The 14,260-nt window shown below is 42.2% G+C and overlaps 1 protein-coding gene across 2 annotated transcripts in view; it reads left to right on the top strand.

The window, feature by feature from the left end:
• The first annotated feature begins 5,344 nt into the window (after window positions 1-5,344).
• Window positions 5,345-14,260, top strand: part of LOC126191310 (chondroitin proteoglycan 2-like) — a 49,105-nt gene continuing 40,189 nt past the window's right edge. Inside the window, exons 1-3 of one of the 2 annotated variants that reach the window (XM_049932140.1) lie at window positions 5,345-5,462; window positions 6,358-6,437; window positions 11,067-12,283. In XM_049932140.1, coding sequence (XP_049788097.1) covers window positions 5,456-5,462; window positions 6,358-6,437; window positions 11,067-12,095 — 1,116 coding nt within the window. In that variant the 5' untranslated portion in view covers window positions 5,345-5,455 and the 3' untranslated portion in view covers window positions 12,096-12,283. Of the gene's footprint in view, window positions 5,463-6,357; window positions 6,438-11,066; window positions 12,284-14,260 lie in introns of those variants that run through there. The other variant, XM_049932142.1, reaches the window with a different exon arrangement.

The following is a 14,260-nucleotide window of genomic DNA, read 5'->3' as shown; positions in this document are numbered from 1 at the left end:
TGTCTCCTTATTTCCACCTTCAACTATCTGCCTCACCAGAAACCAATCGAATTTTTGACCTATTCCTGAATCATGATCATCTCTAAATTCTACCCATCTCAGCTGGTTCTCTTCCATTACTCTAGATGATTCAAATGGTATTTCTAATACCGCACTATCAACTTTACAAACTATTATCCCTTTGTCACAATCTATAATTACTTTTTGTTTTATTAACCAGTCAATGCCTAAAATGATCTCGGCACTGAGCTCTGGAACTACTAAAAATGCATTAGAAAATAGCTTGTTTTTTATCTTAAATTCCATCATCACTTGATGTTTAACAGGTTTACTACATTTCCCTGTCGCCCCTATCACTTTAACACCTGTTACTGGCATCATTACTACTCCTCGTTGCTCTTTGATCATCTCAAAAAATGCGTGCGAAATAGCACTTATTTGAGCACCCGTATCCAACAATACATATAAATCGTACCCACATACATTAATAGGTAGGACTGTTTGCATCCTATTGTCCTCTTTCATACTTTCTTTATCTTCCCATAATAAATCCTTTTCCACCACCAAGTCTTGCCATATTATTTTTCCGGTTTTTATACTGACCATTCCATCCGGAGGTTTCTTTCTCCTTTTCATCCTAAATTCTTTCACCACTTTTTCCAATAGTCCTTCGTCTAGGCTCTTTAATGCCATCACGTTCTCATTCGAATCTGTCATGCCTGAACTCTCGGTTGCGGAATCGGAAACTTCCTCTATTTCTTTTTCTCCCTGGATGCTTTCTGATGATTCTGACGATAATTCCTCCTCCTTAGAAATATGACCTTCTTCGGGTTCAAATAATTCTCGCAAATTATAATCCATTTCAATACTTTCCCTTTGTTGGATAGTGCATTCGCCACTCTTACTTTCATTATTTTCCCCTACTAATGGAATTCCAGTCTCACTCAACTCATTTGCTTCAGTACTACAGGGATCACAACACTCTTTCTCTTGGTTAAATACACTTTCTCTAATTTCTTTAAAAGAATCTTCATCACAGTCATGTACTCTTGCTGTCACTAGGTACACATCATAATCGGTATGGCTCTCTAACACTGTCATATTCGGGTCCAAATTAATCACTTGAGTGGAAGATCTTTCTAATTGTGCTGGCTGGCTTTTGAGCTGATGTATATATTCTGCATACGAGGTAATTTCTAAATCGGCATGCGTCTCTGCACTATGCCCCTTTTTCTTATCCACCCTTTCCTCTTTAATTACTTCTCGATGCGATTCGTCGACTATTCGTACGAACCTTTTACCATAAGTCACATCACTCCTCCCTTGCCCCTGTCTCTCTGCACAGTTGCCATCCCTACCGACAAACAACGCCTCCTCTGACTCTTCTTTCATCAATTCGTCACTCTGACCGCGAATTGTACTTATTTCATTCACGTGAGCCTTCACATCCGACCGATATTCTTTTCCTACTTCATTTCCCTTAATAATTCCTCCCTGCTCTCTCTCCTCTGTTTGTATCCCTGCATTATACTTCGCAAAGTTTCGTTTATGTAACTGCTCTTCAGGCGAACGACGCACTATCCTACTATAGTACTGCCTACTCCGATCTTCCCTATATTTGGGCCATTTCTTTCTTTCCGCGCGCGTTAGGCCCTTGACCTGCGCGGTATTTAGTTTTCCTGATTTTGATAATGCATCCTGTTTCCCTGATAGTGTCCTCTCCCTCGCTGAGAGTTACCTTCTTGACCTCTTCCTCTCATCATGTTAATTTGCGATTCATTCATACCACCTTTTACTATTCCATTCTGATTTCTGAAACCTCGAAACTCTAGTTTCACGCCACCTATCTTCATTCTCGATTTTTTCTAAAAATTCATCGAATGTTCGATGAGTGCCTCCTACATAACGCTTTGAATCGTCAGGTAGCTTTTTCCACAACTCCCATACTATCTCCGATTCTGATCTACGATCTTTAAGATACTCCAAACGGTTGAACCATCCTTCACAGTATTCTTTCATGAGCCCACGCCCATGTTCCGGCATTCTGGCGACAACGAATTCTCTCCACAACCTATCTCTCTGTTGTGTGCTCCAGAATTCCTCAAGGAACTTTTCTTTGAAGTCTGTAAACTTCAAATTGTCGATATCCAAATTCAATCCCCAACGTTTAGCATGACCTGCTAAAGCGTCTATTACTAAATTAATTTTTTCTTTATCCGACATGTCTGTTGATAAGACACGTTCACAATTTTTTATAAAATCCATTGGATGCCATCCACCTTCTTTCTTTTGAGGATCGTATTTTTCCTCCCTACTCAGTATTTCCGATTTTTGCATTACCAATGGGATACCACTACAGTTAAGAAACGTCTGATTCTGAACTTGCTGACTTAATAATTTTATCTCATTACGCAGAGTATTTTCCTGCTCCTGCACACATGCATCAAAACTCAACATGGTATTGCGCAGTGTTTCAATATCAGCTGCCGTTTCTTTAACAACCTCTTTCTTTAGAACTGGTACTATCACCTGTAATTTACTTTCAATTATCGGTTCTAATTTTTCACTAACCAAAGGTTCCACTGATTTCTCTATTCTCTGAATTTCGGTATCAAATCTTTTCTCTATTTCTGTGACTTTTCTCTGAACATTTGTTATTTCCGCCCTAATGCTATTTACTGATTTGTTTACCTCTATGATACGTTGGCTTTGCGTATTCAAAATATCTAAATTGGCTTTTATTTTACCAGATAGGTTTTCATCCAATTGGGATATATGACTAGCCATTTCTGCTTTCAAACTAGCATTCCCTTCTTGAATTTGCGCCATCATCCTATTTAACAAACTTGTTATTTCCATATCCTCTCCCTTGTGACTTGCATCCACAGATACATTGGGTTCACTTTTCACTACCTTTGGTTTCACTTCCCGTTCCTCCTGTCTTATGGGTGTGGATTCATCTATAAGATTTTCCAACCCTACAACAGTATCTATGGTCCCTAATTCTGGGTCTGACCTTGTAATGTTTTCATCTTGCTTGTTACTATTCGACTCCATCTTATGCTTCTGTATTTCGTGCCTAATAGAAATATTTATTAAACCAAGTATTACTTGTTTAACTCCTACTATTGGACTTTCTTTTGCTGCTTTGCAGGTTGTCGTCTTGAACTTACCAATTGTGGTATATTTGTCTACAACAGAATTTTAAATTTAAAATTTTCTTGAAACTACAAGTTTATATAAAACACTTTTATTGCAGCCATTATTCTACAAACTTGGTTAGTGCTGTCACGGTCGCCACATGCGACCGAACCGCTGAACCTTTCCATCAGTAAATGGGGTATGTTCTCAACTGACTCGGTTGTTTTAACCCCCTCCACTGACGGAATGACCCACTTCCCAATTCCGTATGTATAAAACCAATACGGACTTGTAGCTGTCACGCCTTTGCGCTTACTGCTACGTATTTTAACTGTAAATAGCTCAGTCCCAATGGTAAGAGGCAGTAGTGAATTCACGTAGTTAATATTTGAATCCAGCACAGCTGCCACAAGCTCAGCTCACTTTTACTCCACTCCTACCCTCGCCATTGCACCACATTAACTAGGTGCTACGTGGACCTTGCTAAATTCACTTGCGTATACATTTTTGACCGTTACTCGCCAGTATTTACCTAATGAATAGTACACTCCTAACCGGACTATTTCCCTAAGAGCTGTGATGATTGAACGGGTTCGATCCACGGCCTACAGTGCCCTACAGTTCACACGGTAACACTGCCTACCTGACCCACTTAACTTGGTAGTGAGCTTATGTATCCAATCACCACTGCTAGCAGCAGTGGATAATCCTATCAGCACGACGAGAGCAGCAGACTTACCGTCGAATCCTCCTGAAAATACTTATAACTACGGTCGCCAGCTCTGAAGGAGCAAAAGAATAAATCAATTTTTGGGCTCGTTTCAAAGTGAAATGGCTTGAGTTGAATTTAAACTTAATTCTGAATATTACTATTTCTGATCATTTGCACTTGCATAAAAGAAAACTGGTATTCTCCTTTAACATGTATACAATGTTCGACTTAACAATTGCAAGCAGTCTTGCCTTGGGTAGACGTGTCGGTGCTGGTGGTGAGATGCATGTGACTAACGCAGCTCTTCACGCCTCATGCCCTTAATGGCGGCTGGAACTATGAGCTGTAGCACTCGTATAAGCTACTGCACGTCCGCCATAAAATCTGGGCACAGGAACTCTTACAATCAGCCCCAGTGGCATAGAGGCGGCTTCAACAACCATTCGTCGCGTTTTACTCCAAAAAGGCGACGATATTCGCCTCTTCACTGTTGCACAATCACTTTTGCGTGAGCACAGTTACGCACGTCCGATCACGTCAACACTCCCCAGGCCATTCCCTTGTTCAGTCCCTGTGTCTCCAGCTACCCCTAGCTACGCTCGTATCACCAAGAGTGGGAGCGTTCCCCTACCACCTTTTTACCGAAATCATTTAGTATTTAAGAATATTTATATTTACTACCCTGGAGTCCATACCAGTCATAATAATTTACTACTAGCGCTTTACAACATTAAATTATACAGTAATAACTTATAATTACCAAGAAAAAGAATACATTTGACTCTGAGAGCTTAGTGCATTGTCTGACAGCGCTAATTCCCAGTTTCGCCAATAGATGGCATCAGGGTGCACTCCCTGGCAGTCTCACACAAGCGAGCCCGTTTCAGACGCGCGGGCTACAAATTACTGTCAGCCCACCATCATTTCAGTTCCGTTACAACTTGCAAGTAAAACGCTAAAGTCCTTGGTTCGATTCTTGGTTCTTAAGGCAGCTTTAATCTGGTAGAAAGTTTCAAATCAGCCGAGGCTGCGCTGCATGGTGGAAATTCATTCTCAACATTGTACGAGGCCTCCGATAGTGTGTTTCTGGCTGAGCCAGAACCGAGGCATTTTTCTTTCTCTCGATACCATATTGATCGTTTATGTGGGCTAATTAACTCACACTGCTTGGTAAATACTGTTCAACCATTGAGATTCAGTTAGCCTTCCTCCGTATCATGCGGCAGCTGCGGAGGTGGCTGTTGGCATGATGAGAATGTTATCGAGTATGTCATTCTGTCACTCATATGTAGTCTCTGCCCGTAATTCTATGAATGACAATTACTTGTTAACTGACACGTTCCCTTGACATTAACATCGAGGTGAAAATGTGTTTATCTACCGCTATCTGGAAATTACACATGTTCTCACATTGTGAAACAGCAGTTGTCAGTGTCAGATAATAAGCGAATGCATCTGGAGGAATGCGTTACTCCTTATCACTGATGCTGACGTTCATGCAGCTGTGTTTGACGAAAGAAGATAGCCTGTTGAGGGGTTATTTAAGCGGTGCGAATGTAAGTCTAAGCCACATTCTGCGGACAGTAACTGACTTGAGCAAACATGAGAGGTAAGAGCCACTTGCCGGGATATTGGCACTTTTTTTATTTTACTATAGCTTCTGCTTGGTTAGAAAATATATCATGTATAAATAAACTAAAATGTTCGAATAGAGTTCGTGCCAAAAGTTCACTTGACTCTATGATTTGTTGTGTACTAAGGTTTCTCAGGATTAAACAATCTCAGATATTTATTTAGTAAGTAAGGGAGTTGATTAACTCTATACCTGTAAAGCAATAGCTGAGATAAGTTTGGCTAGAGCCGACAGAGGCAGATTCTGAGACTTCTGAAAGCACGTATACGTTAAGGTCACAAGCTTCTTATAACGACGTTAGCACATCTAAATGCAGTGCATACCTTTATCTAAGTGTAAGACATTGAAACTAGTAGGAGAGACAAAGCAAAGCAACGTTTTTCTCGTGCACAGCAGCGACAGCGGGTATTGCGGCACAATTCAAACGATATCTAATGTTTGCTAATAATAATTCCTAACAGACTACGATTACCACTGAAGTAACGTTAGAAGTAATACATTTGTGACAGCTGTATTTTACTATACTCCATATTTAGTAAGCCAATTACTAATGTCTAGCATCCCATTAAATTCTTATGCTAGTTAAGTTTATAAAGGATAGAGAAGTATGTCGAACGTAGAATATAACAAGGAAAAGTTCTACCGAATGATGTTATTTTTACGTTAAATACAGTTCATTCTGTAACAGTGAGAGGAATATGAGGTGAGCACTGAGGCTTCCCATGAGTATTGCTCACATCGAAAGAGCAAATCCTCAAAACTTCTTAGCTTTACGTAAAATGAAAATTTCGAACAGAGCAACAAATAAATGAATTAAGTGTTAGCAAGCTTATATGATAAGATGCGTGTTACACCGTGCTTTTCTTTTCAGGATTTCCATTACTTGTGACCGTCGTGCTAGCGGCCTTGGTTGGAAGCAGCAGTGCAGCTTCCATCAGAAAGGTGACTGTGGTAAGTGTATCCAGCAACCTGCATATTATGTTGTGTGTTGAAATTAGCTGCTCGGTTAATGTATTCGATTGAAAATGTAGATGGGTGTACAGAATTACTGTGTGATTCATTGAGGATGCAAGCCAGTAAGTTAATAGTACTAACTTAGTATTATTCACATTTACTCTCTCTAAATACAAAGTGCGTAACTGAAAATCGGCAAAGATGAAATAATGTTGCTAACTATTACTTAATATAACCTTCTCGGTCCATTTGTTTTAGGAAAAGAGATATCAATTTTTAAAAAAAGTTCAGAATTGTGGATTCAGTTAGGGGCTAAGTCTAATCTGCTATTATTTGTTGTCTTCGTAAAGCAATAGTTCTATAGTTATATTCAGTCGTCGAGACAAAAAGAAATTAGGATAAAACGATTAACAATCCTTATATCTAAGGTGTGTTTCCCGTTACAAGCTTCTAGGACTTGTGGAGGGGAGAGAGTGTATAATACACTCCTGGAAATTGAAATAAGAACACCGTGAATTCATTGTCCCTGGAAGGGGAATCTTTATTGACACATTCCTGGGGTCAGATACATCACATGATCATACTGACAGAACCACAGGCACATAGACACAGGCAACAGAGCATGCACAATGTCGGCACTAGTACAGTGTATATCCACCTTTCGCAGCAATGCAGGCTGCTATTCTCCCATGGAGACGATCGTAGAGATGCTGGATGTAGTCCTGTGGAACGGCTTGACATGCCATTTCCACCTGGCGCCTCAGTTGGACCAGCGTTCGTGCTGGACGTGCAGACCGCGTCAGACGACGCTTCATCCAGTCCCAAACATGCTCAATGGGGGACAGATCCGGAGATCTTGCTGGCCAGGGTAGTTGACTTACACCTTCTAGAGCACGTTGGGTGGCACGGGATACATACGGACGTGCATTGTCCTGTTGGAACAGCAAGTTCCCTTGCCGGTCTAGGAATGGTAGAACGATGGGTTCGATGACGGTTTGGATGTACCGTGCACTATTCAGTGTCCCCTCGACGATCACCAGTGGTGTACGGGCAGTGTAGGAGATCGCTCCCCACACCATGATGCCGGGTGTTGGCCCTGTGTGCCTCGGTCGTATGCAGTCCTGATTGTGGCGCTCACCTGCACGGCGCCAAACACGCATACGACCATCATTGGCACCAAGGCAGAAGCGACTCTCATCGCTGAAGACGACACGTCTCCATTCGTCCCTCCATTCACGCCTGTCGCGACACCACTGGAGGCGGGCTGCACGATGTTGGGGCGTGAGCGGAAGACGGCCTAACGGTGTGCGGGACCGTAGCCCAGCTTCATGGAGACGGTTGCGAATGGTCCTCGCCGATACCCCAGGAGCAACAGTGTCCCTAATTTGCTGGGAAGTGGCGGTGCGGTCCCCTACGGCACTGCGTAGGATCCTACGGTCTTGGCATGCATCCGTGCGTCGCTGCGGTCCCAGGTCGACGGGCTCGTGCACCTTCCGCCGACCACTGGCGACAACATCGATGTACTGTGGAGACCTCACGCCCCACGTGTTGAGCAATTCGGCGGTACGTCCACCCGGCCTCCCGCATGCCCACTATACGCCCTCGCTCAAAGTCCGTCAACTGCACATACGGTTCACGTCCACGCTGTCGCGGCATGCTACCAGTGTTAAAGACTGCGACGGAGCTCCGTATGCCACGGCAAACTGGCTGACACTGACGGCGGCGGTGCACAAATGCTGCGCAGCTAGCGCCATTCGACGGCCAACACCGCGGTTCCTGGTGTGTCCGCTGTGCCGTGCGTGTGATCATTGCTTGTACAGCCCTCTCGCAGTGTCCGGAGCAAGTATGGTGGGTCTGACACACCGGTGTCAATGTGTTCTTTTTTCCATTTCCAGGAGTGTATATTGAACTGGAACCCATGTTTGGAAACATACCGTTTCCATGCTACAACCATTTGAAAACATGTTGGAAACGCGACCACTTTTACACGAAATTGATTAGGCAGCACCAAGGACGTTTCACAACTTCATTCACTAATAGCAAAACAAATTGCTCGTATACTCGTTCGTGGGTTCTCTTCAACGTGATGCAGAACAGCCTCTTCCAATTCGGGTGTGCGGCTTCTCCTTGGTGCATCGCAGAACCGTCTGCTGACGGAGAAGATGCCATTTCTCGATGCCGCTAGATAATTGTTGCGCAAAGTGTATGCTATGGGTTCGGACGGTCTGGAAAACGATCTTGATAAAGACGACGAGCATTGCTTCCCCTACCGCGAGCATCGCCATTCAGAAGGATCCATCGGAGTAATCAGCAAAGAAGTACTCATCTATTTTGCTCTGTCCAGACATTTGCATGAGACTCGAAACAGATCAGAGATGCAGGATAGACGTCAAATGAAATCGTCAGACATAACAGCCCCCCCCCCCCACCATGGCTATCCTGTTCCATACTTACCTACCAATAATGTTTTCAAACGGCTGCAGCAAGAAAACGGTACATTTCCGAACATGGGTTTCTATTCATAGATTATGTACTCACTCCCCTCTACAAATCAAAGAAGTTTGTAACGTATCCGGACGTTGGGGCCGAGCGGTTCTAGGCGCTTCAGTCCGGAACCGCGCGACTGCTTCGGTCAAAGTTCGAATCCTGCCTCGGGCATGGATGAGTGTGATGTCCTTGGGTTAGTTAAGTTTAAGTAGTCCTAAGTTCTATGAGACTGATGACCTCAGATGTTAAGTCCCATAGTGCTCAGAGCCATTTGAAACATTTTGTAACGGGAATTTCCGAACACCCTGTATATTGAAAGTGAACCTACTAGTAATTAAGGGAGAAAAATATTATTGGGACGGAATAATTATATACAGTAGGAATATAGATCTTGTTATCTTTCACTTAGTTAAGTTTTGCAGATTCTGTGTCTTACTGAGCATGGATTTAGAAAGTCTAGACTTGGCAGGCTTTCATTTGTACGAGCTCTTCAATGACGTTATATATCTTAAACAAAGAATCTGTAAAATTTTTTCGCATCAGATTGCAAGTGCATTCAGTCACAGGTACGAGAAAACCACGATGAGTTAACCAGACACAATCATCTTCAGTGAAAAATTTGAGCTGGAAGTCTATTTTCGTGGTAATACTTGCCTTCCATTTTTAGAAATAAATGTCTTTAAGGCTGCTATGTCACATATTCTCGCTGTAAAATGCTGGGTCCTCTCTCTCTCTCGAGCGTCTTCTCTAGTATTGATCAGTAAGAAAACATCATATGTTTTCTTGCAAGTAGCAAGAGTTTAGCATCCCGGAATTTGAGAAGTAGCGGTGACCAATTAGTACATATCAAAAAAATTATAAGCTAACTGGTTACACTAATATAATGCTATATTTAGTATTATGAAAGTTACAGATACAGAGTGAAACGTTTACCGCAAATAGCTGGTAAAACAGTAACAGCTTAACAATTTTCGTACACGGTTCAACCCTGTCTACAGTAATACAGCCGGCCGGTGTGCCCGTGCAGTTCTAGGCGCTTCAGTCTGGAACCGCGTGGCCGCTACGGTCGCAGGTTCGAATCCTGCCTCGGGCGCGGATGTGTGTGATGTCCTTAGGTTAGTTAGGTTTAAGTAGTTCTAAGTTATAATGGACTGATGGCCATATATGTTAAGTCCGATAGTGCTCAGAGCCATTTACGGTAATACAATTTCCATGAAATAGCACTGAATATGTATTATATTTGTGTAGGATGAACCACATGTCCACTGACAAAATTTCGAGCCGCGCGGGATTAGCCGAGCGGTGTAAGGCGCTGCAGTCATGGACTGTGCGGCTGATCCCGGCGGAGGTTCATGTCCTCCCTAGGGCATGAGTGGGTGTGTTTGTCCTTAGGATAATTTAGGTTAAGTAGTGTGTAAGCTTAGGGACTGATGACCTTAGCAGTTAAGTCCCATAAGATTTCACACACATTTGAACACAAAATTTCGAAGATAATCAGAGATATTTTCGGAGTAGTTTGACGGAAGAGACAAGTATACTCTAGTGGCACATTACAGAGTAATACTGTAATTATTAATTATACTGTCGGTGTAGATGTTATTGCTGCAGATGAAGGAACATCGGTTTTGGGACTGTTTTCCATTGCAATAACTGCACCCAATTAAGACTTACATATCAGCAAACACTCTGTCAGTAAACGTATCCACAGTAATATACATCACTGGTAATTTACAGTAAGCACTCCTGTAAAAACAAAGCTGAATCGGATGCAAGTAGTACAAATCACGCTTCAGGATGAATAGTAGGCATTACTTTTGTCAACAGAAATACCACTAGTTAATGCACGAAGTTTGTTTCCAAGTAAGTCACACAGCACGTACTACCGGTATTTCCATAATGATGCAAACAATTTCTGTACAGATACAAAGCAAAATGGCGATAAAAAAGTCAGAAGAATGGCTATATCTCTGTAGCGATCTTCTGAATGCCACAGGCCACTGTACCAAACTATTGAGAACATAATACCTAGATAAACGAGGAGATATTGCCGATAGATTTAAGAATAGCTCTGTGTATTGCTAATTAAAGACAATGATAAGGATAATCCAGGAATATTAACAAATATGCAATTTCTTTCAGATGAGTGCAACTTGCAAGGGAGCTTCTGGGCCATTTCCGAACCCGGACAGCTGCAGAAGCTTCCTACAGTGTGAGCCATCAGGCGTTGCAACGGTCATCCCATGCCCAGCAAACCTCGAGTTCAATCCAAATCTGAGGGTGTGTGACTTCCCAGAGAGAGCTGGTTGCTCCTCATCACCGTCTCCACCAGCTGACGACGACAATGGAAATGGTGGGGGATCAGATGATAACGGAGGCGATTCACCAGCTCCACCATCTGGCGACGCCCCCACCTGTCCCCCATGGAATCCTAATGACGTCACCCAGCTGCCAAATCCGAATGACTGCAGCAGCTTCTACAAGTGTGACGAGAACGGCGTTGCCTGGGTCATCGAATGCCCAGCCGGTCTCGAATACAATGCAGAGCTGAGAGTGTGTGACTACCCAGAAAATGCTGGTTGCTCGTCATCTGCACCAAGCAACCCATCTGATGACACACCTTCTGAGGGGGGTGAAAATAATGGAAATTCTGACGGAGGTAATGATGTGAGTCCAAATCCACCAGCTGGAGATGCTCCTGCTTGTCCAGCTTGGAATCCAAACGACGTCACACAGTTGCCCAATCCCAGTGACTGCAGCAGCTTCTACAAATGCGATGAGAATGGTGTTGCTTGGCTCATACCATGCCCAGCTGGACTCGAGTACAATGCGAAGCTGAGGGTATGCGACTACCCAGAGAGTGCTGGTTGCTCATCGTCGGCAGCTCCAAGTAACCCATCTGGCGACGATTCCTCTAATGGCGGTCAGGACAACGGAAATACTGGCTCTGGCAACGGCGAAAGCCCACAGGAACCAGCTGCAGATGCTCCAGCATGCCCACCTTGGAATCCGGATGACGTCACCCAGTTGCCTAACCCCAGCGACTGTAACAGCTTCTACAAGTGCGACGAGAACGGAGTTGCCTGGTTGATTCCATGCCCAGCGGGCCTCCAATACAACGCCGAGCTGAGAGTGTGTGATTATCCTGCGAGCGCTGGATGTTCCGTCTAACGTTCCTAACCATCCATTAAGACAATATTTGTGTAATCACCCAGTGTTTGCCTCAAAGCATGTTTGAAAAGTACTTTTTTGCAATATCTCAGTTGTCCGCCAACAAATACTGAGGTTATGATGCAGTGTGATAATTCTTCTATGGATTCCATGTGATAATTGAATGAAATAAAATACACTGAGCAAGACATATTCGTTATTAATCTGTCCTACTATCCTATTATGTTTTTTGTTTAAAAGAAATCAACATGAAGAAAAGAAGTAATTTAGATGTAGGTCTATGTCTACGAAAGAACTTCTGAAGTATTTTGATTTAAATTTTATCTCCGTGTATTAAAGACAATGTCCCGACAGAGTGACTCATCATCTCCCAGCCCATGCCGAAACTAGAAGTTTGGACAGGGATTTTTCGAAATACTACCGATTAGAGGGTGAAGTAGGGTGAATAGGTGTATCTCCATAATAAAACAAGTTTGAAGCTAGAACTTCAAAATTTGGTATTTGGTTTCTTAGTCAGAAATTAAGGAATAATTGTTTCTGCATTTCTGGAAATTTAAAGCAATGTGGGGTGAAATAGTGGGTGACAGCTTCTTAAAGAGCTAGCATTATGTTTCTCTGTTAGAGATTAAAATATTAAGTTTCAGTATTATTTGGAAATTCAACTCTTAATGGGGTGAAATAGGACTTGGTTGATCCACTGACGTATCATCGACCTGACCAAGCTGCTAAGGACAGAAACTTGAAATTTGGTGAGGTTGCTGATCTCGCACTGTAGGCATCATTCAGTAACTGTTTTTTTCTAAGTCCATCCCTAAGGAGATGATATGTGTCATGATTTATTTACTGAAAATATGTCGATTTTTAGTAAATTTGGAAGCCAGATCCAAGAAAATTGATCTTTGGTTACTCAGTCAGAAATTAAAAAAATCATGCTTCAGCAACTTTAGGAATTAAACCACTAAGAGTCTTAAAGAGCGGGTGAAGGTTTATTTTGAAAATAAGTAAATATTAAAGTTATAGTAAAGAATTTTATAGCTACATCTATGACAAATAGTATTTGATTTGGAAGTAATTCTGGAAATTCAACTTCAAAGGGGGTGAAATAGCTGATAATTTATTTTAAATATCTTATTAAATAAGAATTTTGAAGTTACATCTAAGAAAACTTACATTTGGCATCTCACTTAGAAAGAAAACATTATTGGTTTCCTTGATTTCCGAAATTAAACCCCTAGTAGGAAAATAAGCAGTCATTTCCTTCTACATTCAATTACGCGTCGCATACCTCCCACGACTGCACTGTGAGTGATATTGCTACGACGTTCGATGACGTCCGCCACATTCGGATAACGCCACGTACGCAATAATTTTCTGTCACAATCAGTTTTTTTCAAATGGGAAGAGTCTTATTACACTCAGTGAATGGAACATGTACACAACCTAGTGAGCCCCTATCTACTTGGGAACTTCTGTTTTGCCTGCAGTTGGACAAATGAAATGGAATGATCTGGAGCAATGATTGGCGATGAAAACACTTCTGGCTATTTTCAGGAATCTTATTATTACAAATATGTAAGGGAAGATGAGCAGTTTCGGTTTTAATGGGTATAGATATATTTTCAAACTAATATTACAAGAATTATTAATAGAAAGTACAAAGTGTACAATGGCTAACATCAGTATAACTATGCATTAAAATGTATTGACGTTTCAGTGTTATGTTTGATGCGTTATCGCGCAAAACTAAGAAATATATGGATGATTTGTGAAGCTGAGTTACTTGCAGTCCGAAAGAAAAGGTAGTTACTTTTGTAATCTCGCGTTACACTACTTTCGCACATGTATTCCAGTGAATGTACTCGCTGAAGGAGTATCTCATCGTTTACAACTCATGGCATGTCACCGTATGTTGTTTTGAGAAGAAAATATCATAAGTCACTTCGATGCACGAAATAGAGTCATATTCCCGATGATATTCCGGAATACGTGACTTATGATGTTGAACTTTTGTGGTTTCTAGGTGACATACAGTTTCACAGTTTTGTCGCTTGGAAGAGTTCGAGTTGTCCAGGAAGATTGAGGATATGTTAGATGACGATATGTTCACTTCAGGAAATGCAGATGCACTACCGACGCTGTTCTGAAGTTGCAGCTGGTAACGGAAA

This window comes from Schistocerca cancellata, chromosome 6, assembly GCF_023864275.1.
Source record: "Schistocerca cancellata isolate TAMUIC-IGC-003103 chromosome 6, iqSchCanc2.1, whole genome shotgun sequence".
NCBI classification, from domain to species: domain Eukaryota; kingdom Metazoa; phylum Arthropoda; class Insecta; order Orthoptera; family Acrididae; genus Schistocerca; species Schistocerca cancellata.
The sequence above is the reverse complement of the archived record's forward strand: the minus strand, read 5'-3'. Positions and strand labels throughout refer to the sequence as shown.